The sequence below is a fragment of the Lontra canadensis genome, unplaced genomic scaffold (genome assembly GCF_010015895.1).
Source record: "Lontra canadensis isolate GAN:19392208 unplaced genomic scaffold, GSC_riverotter_1.0 scaffold28, whole genome shotgun sequence".
Taxonomy (NCBI): domain Eukaryota; kingdom Metazoa; phylum Chordata; class Mammalia; order Carnivora; family Mustelidae; genus Lontra; species Lontra canadensis.
In genome coordinates, this window is record NW_022631022.1 from 16,542,739 (window position 1) to 16,564,746 (window position 22,008).

Here is a 22,008-nt window from a genome sequence, read left to right on the forward strand (position 1 = left end):
AGAGGGGAAGGGGAAAGCAGGCCACCCGCTGAGCAGAGAGCCTGATGCGGTGCTACATCCCAGGACCCTGAGATCATGACCTGAGCTGAAGGCAGAGGCTTAATCCACTGAGCCACCCAGGTGCCCCTGATTCAGCTTTTTTATATTAAAATATATTTTATATTATACATATTTATGTATTCATTTTATTAAAATAATGATCTGGTTGCTATATTGAATACTGTTTGAGGGGCCAAGGATAAAAGCAAGGAGAGTATTTTAGGAGGCTCTTACAGTTATTCATACCATGGCAATAGCACTGAAAGGAATTCACAACAGTGAGATTGGGGCACCTGGGTGGCTCAGTCGGTTAAGTGACTGTCTTTGGCTCAGGTCATGATCCCAGGGTCCAGGGATCAAGTCCCATATCAGGCTTTCTGCTCAGCAGGGAGTCTGCTTCTCCTCTGACCTTCCCCCTCTCATGCTCTCTCCTTCATTCTCTCTCTCAAATACAAAAGTAAATAAAATCTTTACAAAAACAAAACAAAACAAACAAACAAAAAACAGTGAGATTCTGGATATCATTTTACAGTACAGCCAATGTAACCTGCTGATGGACCAAATGGGGAATGTATGAGAAAGCAGAAATTAAGGATAACTTCAAGATTTTTCCCTAATAACAGATTTAGAGATTTAGGAGAGATTATTTCTTATAAATCAAAACAAAACAAGATGAAAAGTCTTAATAAAATAGATGAAGTAGACTCAAGATCCAACAAAAGAGTTTCTAGACAGATCCTATAAAACTCTGGTACTTAAGTGTAGAGAACAGATGTCACAAACAAAGGCTCAAGAATCAGAAAAAGGACATCTATTAAAAAAAAAAAAAAGAACATTATGCTTAATGATTAAAAAAGAAACAAACCTGCAAGATTTCCCACTAATATCAGGAATAAGACAAGGACGTGACCTCTAGCCACTCTTATTCAACACTACCAAAATTTTTTTTTAAATTTTCTTTTATTTTTTCAGTGTCCCAAGATTCATTGTTTATCACCATACCCAGTACTCCATGCAATACGTGCCTTCCTATCCACCACAAGGCTCACCCATCCCCCCACCCCCTCCCCTCCAAAACCCTCAGTTTGTTTCTCAGAGTCCACAGTCTCTCATGCTTTGTCTTCCCCTCCAATTTCCCCCAATTCACTTTTCCTTTCCTTCTCCTACTGTCCTTCATGTTATTACTTATGTTCCACAAGTAAGTGAAACCATATGATAGTTGACTTTCTCTGCTTGACTTTTTCATTCAGCATTATCTCCTCCAGTCCTGTCCATGTTGATACAAAAGTTGGGTATTCATCCTTTCTGATGGAGGCATAATACTCCATAGTGTATATGGACCACATCTTCCTTATCCATTGGTCCGTTGAAGGGCATCTTGGTTCTTTCCACAAGTTGGTGACCGTGGCCATTGCTGCAATGAACACTGGGGTACATATGGCCCCTCTTTTCACTACATCTATATCTTTGGGGTAAATACCCAGTAACACTACTGAAATTTCGAATCAGGACAGTAAGTAAGAAAAAAAAAAAAAGATATCCAAATTGGAAAAAAAGTAAATTTATATTTATTCACATATGACATGATCTTACATATGGAATACTTGAAGGAATCCACTAAGCAACTATCAAAACTAATAGATTAACCTAAGCAAGGTTTAAAAATTCAATTATATTTCTATATTTTGGGAATGAATAATAGATTATAAAAGCAAAAAACTCACAAAACAGCATGAAAATAATGTAATACTTAGGAGTAAATTTAACAAAAGAAGTGTAAGACTTGTACACTAAAAGATATTGTTAAAAGAATAAAATCTCAAATAAGTGAAAAGATATTCTGATAGTACTTTTCAAATTAATCTATAGATTCAATACAACTCTAGTAAAAACCCCAGCTGTCTTTTTGCAGAAAATAACAAGATAATCCTTAAGTGCAAACGGAAATGCAAAGAACCCAGAACAGCCAAAACAATGTTGAAAAGAACAAAGCTAGAAGAATTACAGTTCCTGATTTGTACATCTATTAAAAAGCTACAGTACTTAAGACAACATGGTACTGGCATAAGGATAAAGTTGAGAATCCAGAAACTTCTATTTAGGGTCAACTGAGTTCTGATAAAGGCATCAAGATTATTTAACAGGAAAAGGGAGTATCTTCAACAAATGGTGCTGAGGTGATTGGATATCCACATGCAAAAGAAGAAAGTTGGAGCTCTCTCAACATATACAAAATCAACTCAAAATCAATCATAGATCTAAATTTAAAACTAAAGCTATAAAACTCTTAGAAGATGAAACCATAAGCAGTAAACCTTTGTGATTTGGCCTAATGATTTCTTAAATATAACAAAAGTTTAACAAAAAGAAAAACAAGTAAGTTAGACTTCTTTAAAATTAAAAATTTTACACTTCAAGCAACACCATAAGAAAAGTGAAAGGACAGGGGCGCGTAGGTGGCTCAGTGGGTTAAAGCCTCTGCCTTCAGCTCGGGTCATGATCCCCAGGTCCTGGGATCAAGCCCCACATCAGGCTCTCTGCTCAGCAGGGAGCCTGCTTTCTCCTCCTCTCTCTCTTCTCTCTGCCTGCCTCTCTGCCTACTTGTGATCTTGTTCTGTCAAATAAATAAATAAAATTTAAAAAAAAAAAGAAAAGTGAAAGGACAATTAATAGACTAAGAAAAAGTATTTTCAAGTCCTGTATCTCATAAGGGATCTAGATCTAGAATATATAAATAACTCTTACACCTCAATAATATACTAAAAAAGTAGATTACTCAGAAATAAAAAGAAACCAACTATGGATACATTCAATAACCTAACAAATTAAGCACCATGTTCAGTGAAGAGAACTAATCTCAACGTTATGAAGGAGATTAGGACACATCACCCCAAATTACGTTACTTTCACATAAGGGAACTAAGAAGAATCAACGGATACATGAAGAGTCAGTTCTCTCCCTAACCCCCTAAGAACAGGAGATAAATTTCCCTTTGTGAAAGTGTTCCCCTCTCCCCCATTACGAAGCAGAGAGCAACTTTTTAATCATCTGAGATAAGAGAGCAGGAACTGAGATGAGTTTACTTACATAAACCTTACTAAAAAAACCCTCATCTTTCATCAGTTCCCCACATATTCCCTAGTTACTTCCCCACATCTTACCATCCCTTAAAGCCCAAACCCTCTTTCTTTTATGAAAAGGGTATATAAGCCCCCAGGTGTTAGACCACTTTGGAGTTTCACTTCTTTTCTCTGAATACTCATCACATAAAATATTAATAAAAATTATATGCTTTTTCTCCTGTTAATCTGTCTTTTGTAAGTTTAATTCACAGGCCCCCAGCTACTAAACATAAGATTTTTCTCCCTAACAGTTTCATCCTACATGATTATATTTATATAACATTATCAAAATAATAAAACTAGAAAAATGACAAACACACTAGTGGTTGCTACAGGATAGCACAGGGACACAGGTAAATATAAACAGGCATCATGAATGAATTTTTGTGATGATGAGAGAGTTCTGTATCTTGATTGTGGCATTAGTTACACAAATATATACATGGGGATACAACTGCAAAAATTTATTATAAAAACACACATGCCGGGGCGCCTGGGTGGCTCAGTGGGTTAAGCCGCTGCCTTCGGCTCAGGTCATGATCTCGGGGTCCTGGGATCGAGTCCCGCATCGGGCTCTCTGCTCAGCGGGGAGCCTGCTTCCCTCTCTCTCTGCCTGCCTCTCTGTCTATTTGTGATCTCTCTCTGTCAAATAAATAAATAAAATCTTTAAAAAAAAAAAAAACACACATGCAGATTTCTAAAAATGGTGAAAACTGTAGTCTACTTAATATTAATGTGCCAATGTAAATTTCCTGGTTTTGATAATGTACTATCATTACTATGTGAGATGTTACTTAGGGAAGCTAAGTGAAGAGAATGTCCACGGGACTCTATGAATTTTCTCCTTTGTACTACTTTTGAAACCTACTGCTTTTGAAAAATGGAGAGTAACCCTAAAATATTTTCCCATTAGTTCTTTTTAAACTATGCTTTTCGGATAGCCAAGACAGTATCTTTAAAATTTTATATTAACTTTACCTAACTACCTTCTCCATACTCCCCCACCCCCAGCAACCCCCAGTTTGTTTTGTGAGATTAAGTCTCTTACGGTTTGTCTCCCTCCTGATACCATCTTGTTTCATTTCTTCCTTCCCTACCCCCCAAACCCCCTGCCCTGACTCTCAAATTCCTCATATCAGAGAGATCATATAATAATTGTCTTTTTCTGATTAACTTATTTCACTTAGCATAATACCCTCTAGTTCCATGCACATTGTCGCAAATGGCAAGAGTTCATTTCTTTTGATGGCTGCATAGTATTCCATTGTGTATATATACCACATCTTCTTTATCCATTCGTCTGTTGATGGACATCTAGGTTCTTTCCATAGTTTGGCTATCGTGGACATTGCTGTTATAAACATTCGGGTGCACGTGCCCCTTCAGATCACTACATTTTTATCTTTTGGGTCAATACCCAGTAGTGTGATTGCTGGGTTGTACGGTAGCTCTATTTTCAACTTTCTGAGGAACCTCCATGCTGTTTTCCAGAGTGTTTGCACCAGCTTGCATTCCCACCAACAGTGTAGAAGAGTTCCCCATCTGTCCGCATCCTCTCCAACATCTGTCATTTCCTGACTTGTTAATTTTAGCCATTCTGACTGGGGTGAGGTGGTGTCTCATTGTAGTTTTGATATGTGCTTCCCTGATGCTGAGTGATGTGGAGCACTTTTTCATGTGTCTGTTGGCCATCTGGATGTCTTCTTTGCAGAAATGTCTGTTCATGTCTTCTGCCCATTTCTTGATTGGATCATTTGTTCCTTGGGTGTTGAGTTTAAGGAGTTCTTTATAAATCTTGGATATCAGCCCTTTGTCTGTAGTGTCATTTGCGAATATCTTCTCCCATTCTATCAGTTGTCTTTTGGTTTTGTTGACTGTTTCCTTTGCTGTGCAAAAGCTTTTGATCTTGATGAAATCCCAATAGTTCATTATTGTCCTTGCTTCCCTTGCTTTTGGCGATGTTTCTAGCTGCGGCTGAGGTCAAAGAGGTTGTGTCACAGCCCCTTTGTAAAATAGTTTGGCAATTTCTCAAAATGTTAAACAAAACAGAGAGATTTAGCCCAGAAATTTCACTCCTAAGTATATACTCAAAAGAATGGAAAACATATATCCATACAAACACTTGTACATGAATGTTCAGGGAAGCATTATTCTTAATAGCCAAAAGGGGGAAACCTGAGTGTTTGTCAACTGATAAATGTATAAAAAAAATAACCACACAATGGAATGTTCTTCTCCTATAAAAAGGAATGAAATACTTGTACAGGCTACAATGTGGATTATACTTGAAAATATCATGCTTAACGAAAAAAGTATCACACAAAAGGCCACATATTTTAAGATTCTATTTATGCTAAATTTCCAGAACAGGCATATCTGTAGAGACCAAAAGTATATTAGTGTTTCCCTAAAATTGGCAAGAATATGAGGAATGGAGAGAAACTACTGAGTAGGAAGTTTCTTTCTGCAGTGATTAAAATGTTCCAACTTAGATTTGGGAATGATTATCCAACTCTTGAATACACCAAACACCACTCAACTATATATTTTAACTGACTGAAACTTTGTGGTATGTAAATTATATCTCTATAAAGCAATGTAAAACAAGGACTCAGAAATCAGCAAGTTAGAACTAAAATGCAATGTAGCAATTCTTCAAAATTCTGAAGAAAAATTATTTCTGACCAAGAGTTTTATACACAGGCAAATTACCAATCAAGTGTGAGGTTAGAATAAAAGCATGTTTAGTTATGAAGGAATCAAAATATTTTCCTTTCAGCTACCTGTTTAAAATCAGAAGAAATTCAGCCAAATGACAAATTCAGCTTGGGGCTGAAATGGTGATAAATATTAGAAAATTTTAGAGGAAAATCTGGCTAAAGGATTTGGGGCTAGGGAAGAATTTTTAAAAACAAGCTGTAATATGGACAAATCAGAGACAAAAAATATATTTAACTAATTAAAAATGTAAGAATTTTTGTTCTCCACAATGCACCATTAAATAAAGTGAAAGATAAGCTACAAACTGAGAGAATACATTTGAAACATGAAACTGAAATGGGACCAGTACACAAAACTTATAAAGAATACTTTTTAAAGAAAAGATGTGGGTAAACAAACAGCATTTCAAAATACAGAAATTGCCATAAAATATATAAAAATTGTTCAACATCATTGGGGCACCTGGATGGCTCAGTGGGTTAAGCCGCTGCCTTCGGCTCAGGTCATGATCCCAGGGTCCTGGGATCGAGTCCCGCATGGGGCTCTTTGCTCAGTGGGGAGCCTGCTTCCCTCTCTCTCTCTGCCTGCCTCTCTACTTGTGATCTCTCACTCTGTCAAATAAATAAATAAAATCTTTAAAAAAAAAAATTGTTCAACATCATTAATAAGCATGGTAAAGCAAATTATAAGATACCATTTCATAACCATCAGATTATCCAAAGTTAATAAGGCTGACAATCAGTTGTGCTGGCAAGGAATAAAGCAAAGGGAACTTTTGGCTGTCACTATTAGTGTACATTAGTACAACTACCTTGGAAAACAACTGGGGATTATCTTACGAAACTAACATGCACATATCCTACTGAACTGACAGTCCTACTACTAAGTACATATCCCATCGATGTAATAATAGGTGAACCAGAAGATTGGTATGAGCATGTTTAAAGAAGCACCATTTGTAATTGTGAAAGAACCACCCACATAGCCACTGAGGGACAAATCTATCATGGTACATTAATGCCATGTAATTATTTTATTGTGATTAACAAACACATAATGGGGCTCCTGGGTGGTTCAGTTGGTTAAGTGTCTGACTTAGGCTTAGGTCATGATCTCGGGGTCCTGGGATCAAGCCCTGGGTCTGCTCCAGGCTTCATGGGGAGTCTGCTTGTCCCTCTTGCCCTTCCCCTTTCCCCCGCTAGTACTCCCTCTCTCGCTCTCTTTCAAAAAAATAAATCTTAAAAAAAAAAACCACATAACCTAAAACTTACCATTTTTCTTTTTATTGAGAAATAATTGACACATAACATTTTATTAGTTTCAGGTATACAAAAAAATGACTCTTTATATATACTGCAAAATGATCACCAGAAAAAATGTAGTTACTATCTATCACCAAACACAGTTACAAATTTTTGTTCTGTGATGAGAACTTTTAAGATCTACTCCCTTAGCAACTTTCAAATATATAATATCGTATTAGTAACAATGGTAACTATACTACACATTACTTCCCCAGGACTCATTTATCTTAGAACTGGGAATTTGTATCTTTTAACCACCTTCACCCATTTTGCCCATACCCTACCCTAGTCTTGGGCACCACCAATCCGTTCTCTGTCCATTTTATTATTTTTAATATACACCGAGTATACTGGCGTTGAGTACATTCACTGCTCTGCAACCCTCACCACTATCCATCTCCAGTGTTAGCCAAAATGAAACTTTGTATTTATTAAACAGTAACTCCCCATTCCCCCATTGCACATATTATACAGCAACTAAAAAGAATAAACTACATGCAACAAGATGGATGAATCTTAGATGAATATTGTTGAAGGGGAAAAAAAGTCATAGAAGACAGCAGACTACATACCAATATTTCTATAAAACTCAAGAACTGGAAAAGCCAATTTACTGCTTAGAAAAAACATACATTTACTGTAAAAGTTTTTTTAAGTGCACAGTAATGATAAACATAAAATTCTGGGTAGCAGTTACCTAAGGGTAGAGGGGAGGGAGAAATCAGAAAGTAATATAAAGGTTGTTGCAATAATACTAAAATCTTCTGGTGCTGAACTTTGATAGTAGGTTCATTTTGTTGGTATGCTTCCTAATGTTCATGTGTCTTTTGCATATTCTCTTATATCAAATGCTACATTAATACATAAAGACTGAATAGGAGCTTCCTGCTAAACATGTTTATCAAACTTATTATGTGCTATTTCAAATCCTCTCAGTCTTACCTCTTACTATAGCTAATGCTGCTGCAAACAGTTGACTAGTTACACACATTTAGTCCAGTTTCAGTGATACTACTTATAAAAGCATCAAGAAACAAAAACTAGGCTTGATTTTCTTCATATTTTTTAGCCCACAAAAGTATTAATAAAAATTCTAATTACTCCTTCTATAATTCCTTGAAAACATAAACCAAACATACTTACTGTTGGTTTTTTTCATTTAGAGTATTCATGCCCTGGAGATCAGAAAGAGGTGTTCTGGGATTTTTCCGGGTTATACCTAACAAATAAAAAGCAGACATTTTCAAATAAATTTTAAAAGAAACTAAACATGAAACCATTTTTCTAAGGACAAATAAAATTAATGTACTTCAATGGTAAATATTTGCTAAACATGTCAGAAATGTCTAAATAACAATATAAACCAAGTCCCATGCCTGTTACTTACAAATCTGACTTAGCCAACAATGATCAAAATTAGGGAATTAAATAATAAATCTTCTTATTTCTTCTCTCATTTAAATATTATCAGAAAATGAAAGGTAACTGGGTTGAAGGTCTAGAAATGTATAAGCTCATTATTTTAATATTTTAAAAATTCCTAATGATTCCTTTGCATCATTTTTCAGCAATAAGTATACTGCTAACAAGAACTATAGATTTCAGAGGCCAATTAATCTTACATATAGACACTGAGAATCAAAAATAACAAATTATTTCCTTATTAAGGATTACCAATATTTTTAAGTTATAATTTATTTTAAATCATATGATAAACATAAGGCCATGAATTTTCATAACATCACATACACACAGACATTTAATATAGGTAAGACACACTGGACAGCGAGTCAAAAAATCTATTCAAGATAATAATCCTGTACGTAGAAAATCCTAAGAAACCCACAAAAAACTATTAGGACTAATAAAAGAATTCAGCACAATTATAAGACAGATCAATATTTAAAAATCAATTATATTTCTATCAATAGTAATAAATAATCATAAAATTAGAAACAATTCCATTACTAATAACATCAAAATAATACAAAAAGAATAAACTTTAAAAAGTATAAAGTGTCTACACTGAAAGCTACAAAATATCATTAAAAGAAACCTAAATAAATGGAATGCCATCCATAATCATGGATTGGAAAACTTAATTACTGTTATGTTGGTGATGCTCCCTAAATTTATCTACAGATCTATGCAATCTCTATTAAAATTCCAGCATCATTTTTTTCTACAGAAATGACCCTAAAATTAATATGGAAATGCAAAGGACCCAGAATAGTCAGAATAATGTTATAAAAGAAGAACATGGTTAGAGGACTCACACTTCCAAATCCGAAACTTACTATAAAGATAGAGTAATTGAGACAAAACAGTACTGACTTAAAGAAAAACAATGGAAAGGAACTGAGGATACAGAATAGACCTTTACATTTATGATCTAATGAATTCTGACAAAGGTGTCAAGACAGTTCAATGGGAAAAGAATAATCTTTTCAAAAATGGGTGCTGGGAAAACTAAATATCCTCATGTAAAATAATGAATTTGGACCAAAAATCAAAATAAGTGCTGAAAGTATAAAACCCTTCAAAGAAAATATGGGTGTAAATCTTATTGACATTGAATTAGGCAGTAAAATTACTTAGGTACGTCACCAAAAGCATAAGCAACCAAAGAAAAAAATGCATAAACTAGACATCATCAAAATTTAAAACTACTGTGCTTCAAAGGATGACAGATCAAGAAAGCAAAAAGATAAATCACAAAACGATAAAAAGTGTGTGTAAATCAAATATCTGATAAGGAACTTGAATCCAGAAAATAAAAAGAACTCTTACAAGTGACTAATAGAAAGACAACCCGATTTTAAAATGAACGTAAGATATGAACAGATATTTTTCCAAATAAGACTCGGCAAAGGGCAAATAAGTTCATGAAATGATGCTCAACATCACTAGTCATCAGAGAAATGAAAATCAAAGCTACAATGAGATACCACTTCATACCCACCAGGATGACTATAATCAAAAGACAGATAATAACTGTCGCCAAGGACATGAAAAAATTGGAAACTTTTGTACACTGCTGAAATGTGAAATGATACAGTCACTTTGGAAAGCACTCTAGCAGTTCATCAAAGGAAACATAACATTACCATATGACCCAGCAATTCTACTCCTAAGTAAATTCCCAGGAGAATGTCCAGTAAACTGTTACTAAAATATATCTTGTGATCAAATTCAGTTAGAACTTTGAATAACTTTCTCTTTTTTTTTTTTTAAGATTTTATTTATTTTGACAGACAGAGATCACAAGTAGGCAGAGAGGCAGGCAGAGAGAGAGGGGGAAGCAGGCTCTCCACTGAGCAGAGAGCCTGATGCGGGGCTCAATCCCAGGACCTTGAGATCATGACCTGAGCTGAAGGCAGAGGCTTATTAACCCACTGAGCCACCCAGGTGCCCCAACTTTATTTTCTTATATACTGAATTCATTGTTGTTGTTTTATTTAATCAGCTCCTTAGTTATGGGCACCAATTATCCCTATGACAAATTATCATTATCTATCCTCCATATCTATTCTTTTCTTCCATGTACTGAAACGTAATCATCCCAGGCCTTTCTTCAATATTACTAGTTCAATTTTCAGCTATTTTCCACTATTTTTTGAGCTCATACAGATGTAGCTTTATGACTCTGAATGCTTCAGTAGTTCAATACCTCTTTTCAATATCCTTCTGGTACTTTATAGTCTTAAATTTGTACTACTGCTCTATTCAATGCACATTCTTAAATTCTTCTATACTGTAAAGTACTCAGGAAATTTTCTTCTCTTTCTTGGAGTATCTTCCCTGCAAACACAATAGGGTGCTTCTTTGAGGGTAATTCTTTTATGAATATTATTTGACTTTCTTATTTCCCTCTGTGTGATGATTTTCAACATCAATTATTAAATACTTTAAACATTAAGAGGGCATTAGGAATAATATCCTGAACATTTGTTACTGATTATTCAGAAAATGAAGGCCTGTGCACCTCTCTCCTGATCCCATTCCAACAGCTTCAGATCCTATCATCCCCCACTTTAGGATTTGCATAAAAAAATGACTGTTTTTAAAATAGTTACCATAATGTTCAATGACTTAAAGTAGAAGATGGTCTTATGCCATCTTCTACTATACAGACAGCAAAACTCAAGGGAAAACTGGGAACTGTAAAAAGGAACCAAATGAATATTCTCATACTAAAAACAAAAAATTCACTCTATGGGTTTAAAAGAAGACTTTAAATAGCACAATGAACTTGAAATCAATAAATAAAAATTATCTAATGTGAAGAATAAAGAACAAAAATAAAAGAAAAATGAGCACTAGATGAGGAGTCTCTGAGACAACATCAAATATTCTAAAAACATGTAACTGACATCCAGAAAGAAAAGAAATTGCAGCAGAAAAAAATTCTGAAACAATGTTAGCCAAAAATTTCCTAGATCTGATGAAAAACAATTGAAGCACAGGCCCAAGAGGCACAGCAAATCCCAAAGAGGCTAAATACAAATCATATCTAGGAAATAATAAATTACTAAAAACCAAAAAAACAAAGAGAAAATGCTCAGCAGCCAGAGGAATAAAAGGTACATTGGATATGGAAGAATTATAATAGGATGACATCTGAGTTTATCAAAAACAAATAATGTCAAAAGAAAATTAAGTATCTTTAAAGTACCAAAGTTTGATAGTTTCTAATGCCATTAAAACATGTCTACTTTATGACACAGTAACCAACCATAAGTTTTACCTGAGGAATGAAAATGTATGTACACAAAATGACTTGAACAAGAATGTGTATAGCAGGGCTCCTCCCAAGAGCTCAAACCAGTATATAACCCTTATATCCATCAAGAAACAAATAGATAAATATAAAATTGTATATATGATTTTATATATAATAACCCAGCAACAAATTATATATGAAACAACACAAATGAATGTGTTTATCATTATATTGCATAAGAGAATCAGAACACAAAAAAATACATACTGTATGATTCCATTTCTATAAAATTTTTAGAAAAGGCAAAACTAATTTATAGTAACAGAAATCTTAAGAGTTGCCTAAAGGAGATGGGAAAATGTACCAGAGAGCAGAAATAAATTTTCTGATACAACTTTATTCAACATTTTATTTTGAATCTGTTTTCACAGGATTTAGGTTTTTCTCTTATAAACATCTTACAATTGAGCTTTCTTTTTCTTAATTGGATAACCTGTTTTTTAACTGTTTAGGTTGGTTCATTTTAATTTATTAATACAGTTGTTTCTGTTTTTTTCTGACTTATTCTTTTATGCCTTGAATCTCTCTAATTATTACATGCTTCTATCCAGACTTCTACTGAATTATTTTCTTTATATTCTGGTTTTGCTTGTTTTGGATGTTATACTCTCTCCTTTGATTATCCTTGAATTTTTAGCATATCCAAGAATCCGAAACCGAATTCTCTCTTCCCTTTTACTAAAGAGTACAAGACCCTCTCAGTGATTTGATTCTAGTTATCCCCTTCCCATCTCAGAAGTCATTACCCAATACCTATTTCACCTTGTTTTCTTCCCATTAATCAAGCAAATTAAACTTTACTAATAAGTTTTGCAAAATAACTGTTTATTTAGATTTACACACATATTTATCATTTCTTTATCAGATCTCAAAAACTTTCCAGTGAGTTGTTTTGTCGTTCTCACCTAAATCTTTTAATAAAGTTCTATCAGTGTAAATCTGTTCAGATTATTACCTAACTTTATTGCTATTATTCACCTTTGCCTCGTATACCTTTGGAGATCCTTTTATTTTCATCATTTTAAGAATCTTGTAGATATGGGATGCCTGGGTGGCTCAGTCAGTTAAGCATCTACCTTCAGCTCAAGTCCTGATCCCAGGGTCCTGGGATCAAGCCCCACTTCTCCCTCTCTTCCCTGCTCATGTTCTCTCTCACTATCTCTCTCTCTCAAATAAAGTCTTAAAAAAAAAGAAGAAGAATCTTGTAGATATTATTTAATTGAATTTCTTAAAAAATTCATCTTGAGAATTTAATTGTGAGGTTAATCTATTTTTATTAATTTTAAATAACAGTACTTGTTTCATTGAAAGTAATATTTTAACAACTGATTTATAAAACTATTTGGGTGAACATATGTTTTCATTTCTCTCAGGTAAATATCTGGGATTAGTATTAATGGAATACGAGGAAAGGATATGCTCACCTTTATAAAAAAAGCTGACAAACTGTTTCCCAAAATAATTGTACTATTTTACACTGCAGTAGAGTATAAAAAGAATTCCAGTTGCTCCACATCCTCATCATCAGTTAACACTATCAATATTTTTAAGTACTGTCAACTTCTTAAAATTTAGCAATGATACAGGCTTTTAATGTGACCTTATTGTGATTATAATTTGCATTTCCCTAGTGACTAATGAAACTGATCATCTTTCATGAACCTATGGATCATTAGTATATATACTTCTTGAAGCATATGTTTAGGGGCACATGGGTGGCTTAGTCATTAAGTGTCTGCCTTAGGCTCAGGACATGACCCCAGGGTCCTGGGATCGAGCCCCACATCGGGTTCCCTGCACAGCAGGAAGCCTGTTTCTCCTTCTCCCCTTGCTTGTGTTCCCTCTCTCGCTGTGTGTCTCTCTCTGCCAAATAAATAAATAAAATCTTTTTTTTCTTTTAAGATTTTATTTATTTATCCAACAGACAGAGGTCACAAGTAGGCAGTGAGACAAGCAGAGAGAGGGAGAAGCAGGCTCCCCGCTGAACAGAGAGGCCGATGCGGGGCTCGATCCCAGGACCCTGAGATCATGACCAGAGCCGAAGGCAGAGGCTTAACCCTCTGAGCCACCCAGGCGCCCCATAAATAAATAAAATCTTTAAAAAAAAAATAAACCACATATTTTAATCTTTAGGCTATTTTTTTTTAAGATCTTATTTGAGAGAGAGTGAGTGAGAAAGAGCATGAGAGGGGAGAAAGTCAGAGGAAGAAGCAGACTCCCCATGGAGCTGAGAGCCTGATGTGGGACTCCATCCTGGGGCTCTGGGATCACGACCTCAGCCAAAGGCAGTGGCTTAACCAACTTAGCCACCGAGGAACCCTCTTTAAGCTATTTTTAACTGAACTGCTTATCTTATTAACTATAGGAGTTCTTAAAATACTGTTTTCAAGTCCATTATCAGTTACCGATATCACACAAGTTTTGTTACCTAGGGTGTGGTATGCTTTGAGTTTTCTTAGCAAGATGTTTTTTAAAGTAGAAATTTTCAATTTTGGTGAACTCCACTTATCCTTTTGTTTTTAAACAGTTCATGCTCTTACGTCCCATCTAAGAAATCTTTGCCTGTCCCAAGATTACAAAGATTTTCTCTCAGGTTTTCTTCTACAAATTAAATAGTTTTAATTTTTTTTATTTTTTATTTTTTTAGTTTTACTTTTTAGGAAGAGCTATTTGATCCACTTCGAGTCCAATCTTACGGATAAAATAAGGTCAAAGTCCTCTTCCTATATAAGGCTACCTAGCTGTTCCAATGTCATTTGTTTAAAAGACTATACTCAACCCCAATAGATTATCTCAGTACCTTTGTGGAAAATCAATTGACCAATAAGTACAGATCTTTTCCTGGATTTTTATTTGATTCTATTGATCTCTTGATCTTTATACTAAGAACAATGTCATGATTATTTTAGTCTTGAAATCGTATAAGCTCTCTTTGTTCTTTTTCGAAATTGTTTTGTTATCCTATTCTGTATTTCTATGTAAATCTTAGTTATTAGCTTGTGAATTTCTACCAAAAAAATCTCTTCATTTATTTAGGTATTCTTCAATTCCTCTTAGTTGTATACAGGTCTAACACGTATTTCATTAAAGTTATCCCTACGTGAGGCATGTAGGTGGCTAGGTCAGTTAAGCATATGACTTCTGATTTCGGCTCAGGTCATGATCTCAGGGTTGTGAGATGGAGCCTCCCATCAGACTCTGTGCTGGGCATGGAGCCTGCTTAAGATTCTCTCTCTTTCCCTCTGCCGCCTGCCAAAATTAATAAATAAAATAAAATAAAATAAAAATTATCCCTAAGTATTTCCTGTTACAGTATGTTATATTATTACCCATCACATATTAAAGCACTTCAAAACCTAGCACTTAAATATGACAGTTCTCATAATCACAGAGTTTCTACAGAAACAGGTTTCAACTGCTTAGCTGGGTGGTTGAGATAAGGTCTATCATGAGGTTATAGTCAACCTGTTGGCCAAGGCTGTGGTCATCTCAAGACTAGAATGGAACTGAAGGATTTGCTTTCGAGGTCACTCACATGGTTAGTGGCAAGAATCAGTTCCTAACTGCTGACTACAGGCTTCAGAGGAATTCTCAGCAGGGCTACTCAAATGGTAGCTTACTTTTCTCAGAAACAGTGATCCAAGAGAGAGCTAGCAAGTGAGAAATTATCTAAGATGGAAACTGTAGACATTCATAACTTAATTTTGGAATTGACAAACTATCACTTCTGCCATGAGAATACCAGAATACCAGGAAGCTGACTGCCAAATATGTATAAATGAAATTCACAAATTTCATTTTCCACATGTTCATGGCTAAAATAACTTAATTTTGTAAATTTACCTGGTATCCTGGGAGATTACTTTCTAGATCAAATAGCATATTTTAAACTCCTTAGCACTTTCTATACAGTTGATCACAATGTCTACATCTTCCTTTTCAATCTATGCACCTTGTATTTCTTTTTGTTGCCTTATAGCTCTGTGTCTTTTATTATTATTTTTTTAAAGATTTTTTTTTTTATTTATTTGACAGACAGAGATGACAAATAGGCATACAGGCAGGTAGAGATGGGGAGGCAGACTCCCTGCTGAGCAGAGAGCCAGATGCGGGGCTCAATCCCAGAACCCTGGGATCATGACCTGAGCCGAAGGCAGAGGCTTTAACCCACTGAGCCACCCAGGCGCCCCTGTGTCTGACTTTTAGTACAGTGTTAAATCTGAGTGGCAAAAGCAGGTATCTTTGCCTTTTCTCAATGTCAGGAATAGTATTCAATCTTTGATCATTAAGTATGAAGTCTGCTGTAGGATTTTTATGCATATTCTCTATAAACGAGGAGGCTGCCTATTCCTAGGATCCTATAAGTTTTTAAATAGGAATGACTGAAGAATTATGACAAAATCCTTTTATCCAACTACTGAGGTATCATAAGCTTTTTCTTTTTTTCTAGATGGATAATAAAATGAATTACAGGGATGGATGCCTGAGTGGCTCAGTAGGTTAAGAGTCTGCCTTTGGCTCAGATCATGATCTCAAGGTCCTGGGATGGAGTCCCACATCAGCAGGGAGCCTGCTTCTCCCTCTACCTGCTGCTCCCTCTGTTTGTGCTCTCTCTATGACAAATAAATAAAATCTTTAAAACAAACATATAGTGGGTTATATTGATTGATTTTCTATTATCAAACAAACCTTTCATTCCTGGAATAAATTCCACTAGTTTTCATGTATTCTCCTTTAATATATTGGTGAATTCAGTTAGCCCTTATTTTGTTAAGGCTTTTTACATCTGTCACTGTGAGGTATGTTGGTCTGTAGTTTTAATGTTTTTGTCTGGTTTGGGTATTAGATTAATAATACTGGCCTCGTGATATGATTTGCATAGGGTTCCTTGCTCCTATATTTTCTGGAGAGAAACTGAAGAGAACTGGTATTATTCTTTCCTTAAATGTCTCTTAAATAAAATTTACCACTGAAGCTATCTGGGCCTGGACTTTTTGGGTTTAGGGGAAGATTTTACTTATGAATCCATCATTGTTATTAGGTATAGGAGTGATCAAATTTTCTATTTTTCCTTGGGTCAATTTAGATCGGCATTCAAGGAATTTGTCCATTTCATCTAAGTTGTTGAATTTATTGACACAAGTGTTCATAATCTCTCCTCAATTTTTTGATGGTCTATACCATATGTAACTGTCCACTTGCTCATTCCCGATAACAGTATTTGTGTCTTCTCTCATATATTTTTTTAAGATTTTATTTATTTGACAGACAGAGATCACAAGTAGGCAGAGAGGCAGGCAGAGAGAGGAGGAAGCAGGATCTCCGCTGAGCAGAGCACCCGACGTGGGGCTCGATCCCAGGACCCTGGGATCATGACCTAAGCCGAAAGCAGAGGCTTTAACCCACTGAGCCACCCAGGTGCCCCTTCTCTCATATTTCTTGATCACAATGGCTAGAACTGCAGTACCTAATACAGCAGCCACTGGCGACACATGGCTTTCGAATTTTATTTGACTGAATCAGATCAAAATTTGTTTTCAAATTTTCAATAAATTTCAGGTGCTTAATAGCCATATGTGGTTAATGGCTGCAGTTTTAGAGAGTGTAGCTGGAGAACATTTTCATCTTCACAGAAAGTTCTATTAAACAGAACTGGAGCTTTATCAATGTTATTGCTCTTTTTGAAAAATCAGCTTTTGGTTTTCACTGATTTTCTCTACTGTTGGCCTGCTTTACATTCACAGATTGTAGCTCTTCACTTCTACTTATTTCGGGTGTGAAGTGCTCTTGCATCTTCATAAGGTAAAAGCATTGATTCTGACTTTTTCTAATATAAAGAATTAAAAGCTATCAATTTTCTTATAAGCACTTCTTTAGTTACATTACGTAAGTTATGTTATTTCCATTCTCATTCAGATCAAAATAGCTTCAAGTTGCCCATATGAATTCTTTAACTCATGAGTTACTTAAACATGGGGTTTACTTTCAAAATATTTGAGTATTTCTCAGGGAGCACCTAGCTGGCTCAGCAGAAGAGCAAGTGACCCTTTATCACAGGGTTGTAAATTCAAGGCCCACGTTGAGTGTAGAGATTACTTCAAAAAAGAAAAATTGGAGGACTTCTCAGATATCTTTCTGTTACTGATTTCTATTTTTAAGTTCCATTTGGGTCAGACTTAAATTCCATTTGGAATTCCACAATGGAATTCTATTAATTGCATTTGGTCAGATCAAATTTTCAATCATTTGTGGGACCATACTGAGGCCTGAGGTCAGGGATATTAAGGCAAGCATTGTCAGTAAGGTGAGAGTATTTAAGTTTTATCAAGCCTACAATGCTTCTCTGTCAACTGCTAATCCTTCATCATCTTCATAAACATGTTCTGAGTATAGACTGATCAAAAGTATGGGTCAAATTCAAGTGAGATTCTTCTCTTCTACCCTTTCTCTCTCTTCCTCCTACCATCTTACTCCTTTATCTTACCAGGGCTCTTGACCTTTGCAGAAGTGTGGCTGAAGGTCATCCTTCCAAGAACCCCAGTTTCTCCCCTCTCCTCTAATTTCCTCCCGACCAAATCTCAGAGATTAGTCACTACAGAGAGAAGGTTGGAGCAAAAGAAATGAAAAGGAAGAACCACAATACCTTTTACGTCTTAACCGTGAAGGGCACACACTCTTACTTCTGCCATATTCCATTTATTAGAAGTGAGTCATTAAGTAGAGCACATGCCTTTTGAAAGGAGGAGTATCAAAGAATTTGTGGATACATTTTATACCACCAGAATAATGTCATGGTTTTTACTTTAAATAGTCATACATCTTTTTAAAAGAAATTAAGACAAGGAAAGGAAATATGTACAGTCATTTATTTGTAGACAGATTTATTATTTCTGTTTCTCTATTTCTTCCAATAATTAATGAGTCAGCAAACTAAGTCCCTGGGCCAAATCAAACCTACTGCCTGTTTTTGCATGGCCTGATGCTAAGAATGGCTTTTACATTTTTTAAATGATTGAGGGGAAAAAAGGAAAAATATTTTTGTGACATGCGAAAATCATATGAAATTTAAATTTCAGTGTCCGTTACAAAGTTTTATTGGAACACAGCCATGCTTATTTATTTACGTATTCCCTAGGCTCCTTTCACAGTAGAAGGGAGATGTTTCAACAGAGACCATAAGACCCACAAAGCCTAAAATATTTACTACCTGGCTTTTTGCAGAAAAGTGTACCAGTACTTACTATTCATCCAAGTTACCATCTGATGGTAATTTTAGCCTTTAGCTTAAAGAACTTCTACTATCAAGGTGCCTGGGTGGCTCATCAGTTAAACATTCGAATCTTGATTTCGGTTCAGGTCATGATCTCAGGGTCACGTTGATGGATGGGCTCAGTGCTAAGTGTGGAGCCTGCTTAAGAGTCACTCTTTCTTGGGTGCCTGGGTGGCTCAGTGGGTTAAGCCTCTGCCTTCGGCTCAGGTCATGATCCCAGGATCCTGGGATCAAGCCTCGGGCTCTCTGCTCAGCAGGGAGCCTGCTTCCCTCTCTCTCTCTGCCTGACTCTCTGCCTACTTGTGATCTCTGCCTGTCAAATAAATAAATAAAATCTTAAAAAAAAAAAAAAAGAGTCACTCTTTCTCTCCCTCTGCCCCTCCTCCCACTGCTCAAACACCTTCTCCCTCTCTAAAAAAAATTAAATAAAAAAAATATAAAGTTGAACTTTCTGATTAAAAAACAAAATTTCCATTATCATTTCTTATAGAATATAAATTATGGTGACAAATTCTCTCAGATTCCTTTCATCTGAGAACATCTTTATTTCAGGTTCATTTTTAAAGACTATTTTGGCTAATAGTTAGACATTGTAGCAACACTAAATTCTGTTACATTTTTCTGGAAACTGTTGATTTTTCTTCTAACAGGTATTTAACTTGTCTGGACCCAAACTAAAAATACAGAAATTTTGCCTGAAAATTGAGTTCTGTTGCGGGGGTTGGGGAGGGCAGTGTTATGTTTGTTTTGGGCGGGGGGAGATTTTAATTATGATTTTTGGATATTTTTCCATCTCTACTGCTTTAATAAGTCAGGTGTTAATCGAATCATTATTCCCCTGTATTGAATGTGCCATATTTTCTTTTGGCTGCTTTCAAGATTTTCTCTTTATCTTTCACATTTGGCAAACAATGTGCCTGATAATGGTTTTCTTTTTTATTTATTCTACTTGGAAGTCACAAATCTTCTTGGATCTCTAAGTCAGTTTTTTGTTTTTTTTTTTTAAATCAAACATGAAATGTTTTTGGCACTATTTCTTCAAGTATTTCTCTGCCTCTTTCTCTCTCCCCTCTATTTATGGGACTAAGATAGCAAGACTTCAGTATTTCTCCCACAGGAGTTATGGAGATACAAAAGGCCCTCTGTCAAAAAAAGGAGCAAACTTGCAAATCTCACCTACTGCAGTTTTATCTTTCAAAGGTCATCTCCTATTTGGTTTGCACTGCTTTGTTTACCAGCTTCCCTGAGTACTCACAGCTGTTAGCCAGGTATGATTGGCAGAATTTATACTCTAACTTTGTGTTTTAGCCCTTTGGCAGCTTACTCAGTTCCAGGATTTTCCTCCTAAATTCCAAGTTGTTTTGCCAATCCTCAACTTTTGTTCTCTGATACCTCAAGTCAGTATGGTTGTGGTCAGTTGTCTCTGGGGCCATGGGAGTTGGGGAGCACCTTGTTTAAAAAGACACAGATTCACAATTCTTTTCTACTGCTTTACTTACTTCAAAGAATAAACTCTCCTCTGGTTTCTGCTTCTTTTTGGTCTTTCAGTGGGGTTTTTGTTGTTGTTGTTTTGTCTTTTTCCAGTGCTTTCAAATCATTTTGTTATTTTTAAATTTTTTCCAGGTTTTATCATTGTTACCTGTGGAAGGGTTCATTCACCTTGCCAATTATCCATTACCTAAAGCTGGTAGTTCCCTGTATTTTTAAAAACAGTCTCCTAGACCTGAATTTGTAATTTTATATATTATAAAATTTTAATTACTGGTAGTACTATATAGGAAATGGAATAAACTACCTAAAATAATGGAAAAGCTCCAACTTCCATAAATTTGCATGTAAATGTAGATAAATATATCATTTCTTCATGCAGGGGCGCCTGGGTGGCTCAGTCCTTAAGCATCTGCCTTCAGCTCAGGTCATGATCCAATGTGGGATAGAGTCCCCCATTGGGCTCCCTGCTCAGTGGGAAGCCTGTTTTTCCCTCTCCCACTCCCCTTGCTGTGTTCCCTCTCTTGCTGTCTTTCTCTCTGTCAAATAAATAAATAAAAGCTTTAAAAAAAAAAATTCCTCATGCAGCCTATGCTGTACATGGTGCCCTCCTATTCTGAACCCATATCTACTAAGCTGGGATGGACTGAGGGTCATGAAGATCAGCAAAACAAATAAACTACCTGCCACTATTTAAAAGTAAAAAAAATTTAAACTCCCCCAAAAGATCTGTAGGCTCTTTTAAATAATGTCCCATGGATTAAAAGATTTAGAAGAGGAAGATAGCTAACTGAAATGAAGACTTACTGTATACTTTTTAGAAACAGCAATAATTAATAGTAACACGATGTTCTTTTTAAAATGAAATACTTACCATTGTTCTTTCTAAAATAAGAAAACATTTTTAATAGTATTTTTCAAAATGCATTACACATTTTCTTATACAACAGTGAAAGCAGAACTAAAGAACCCACAACATTGCTTTTAGAAATTCTAATTACATTCTCCTTTCACTGATAATTGGATCCTAAAATTTCATGGAATTTCAATCACAAAACTGTGAAATTAACAAAGTAAATCTATGGTAATTTGTAAAAAGCTCAGAATATGTAAGTAATTTAAGTCCATTATTTGCAAATTGCTGAGTTGGGCTTTGAGTATTTTAAAAGACCTCTTCATCCTCACTATAGCAATTGCCAAGAAACTATAATCCCACAACAGGCAAAAGAACCCATTTTCATTCAGAATGAGTATAACAAATAGAAGGGAGGAAATGGAGA

At 35.4% G+C, this 22,008-nt stretch overlaps 1 protein-coding gene across 12 annotated transcripts in view; it reads right to left on the minus strand.

Moving 5' to 3' along the window:
• Positions 1 to 22,008, minus strand: part of MYO9A (myosin IXA) — a 305,854-nt gene that overhangs the window by 124,696 nt on the left and 159,150 nt on the right. For all 12 annotated transcript variants that reach the window (XM_032864954.1, XM_032864953.1, XM_032864959.1 and 9 more), the window contains one exon: positions 8,331 to 8,406. In XM_032864954.1, coding sequence (XP_032720845.1) covers positions 8,331 to 8,406 — 76 coding nt within the window. The remainder of the gene's footprint in view (positions 1 to 8,330; positions 8,407 to 22,008) is intronic.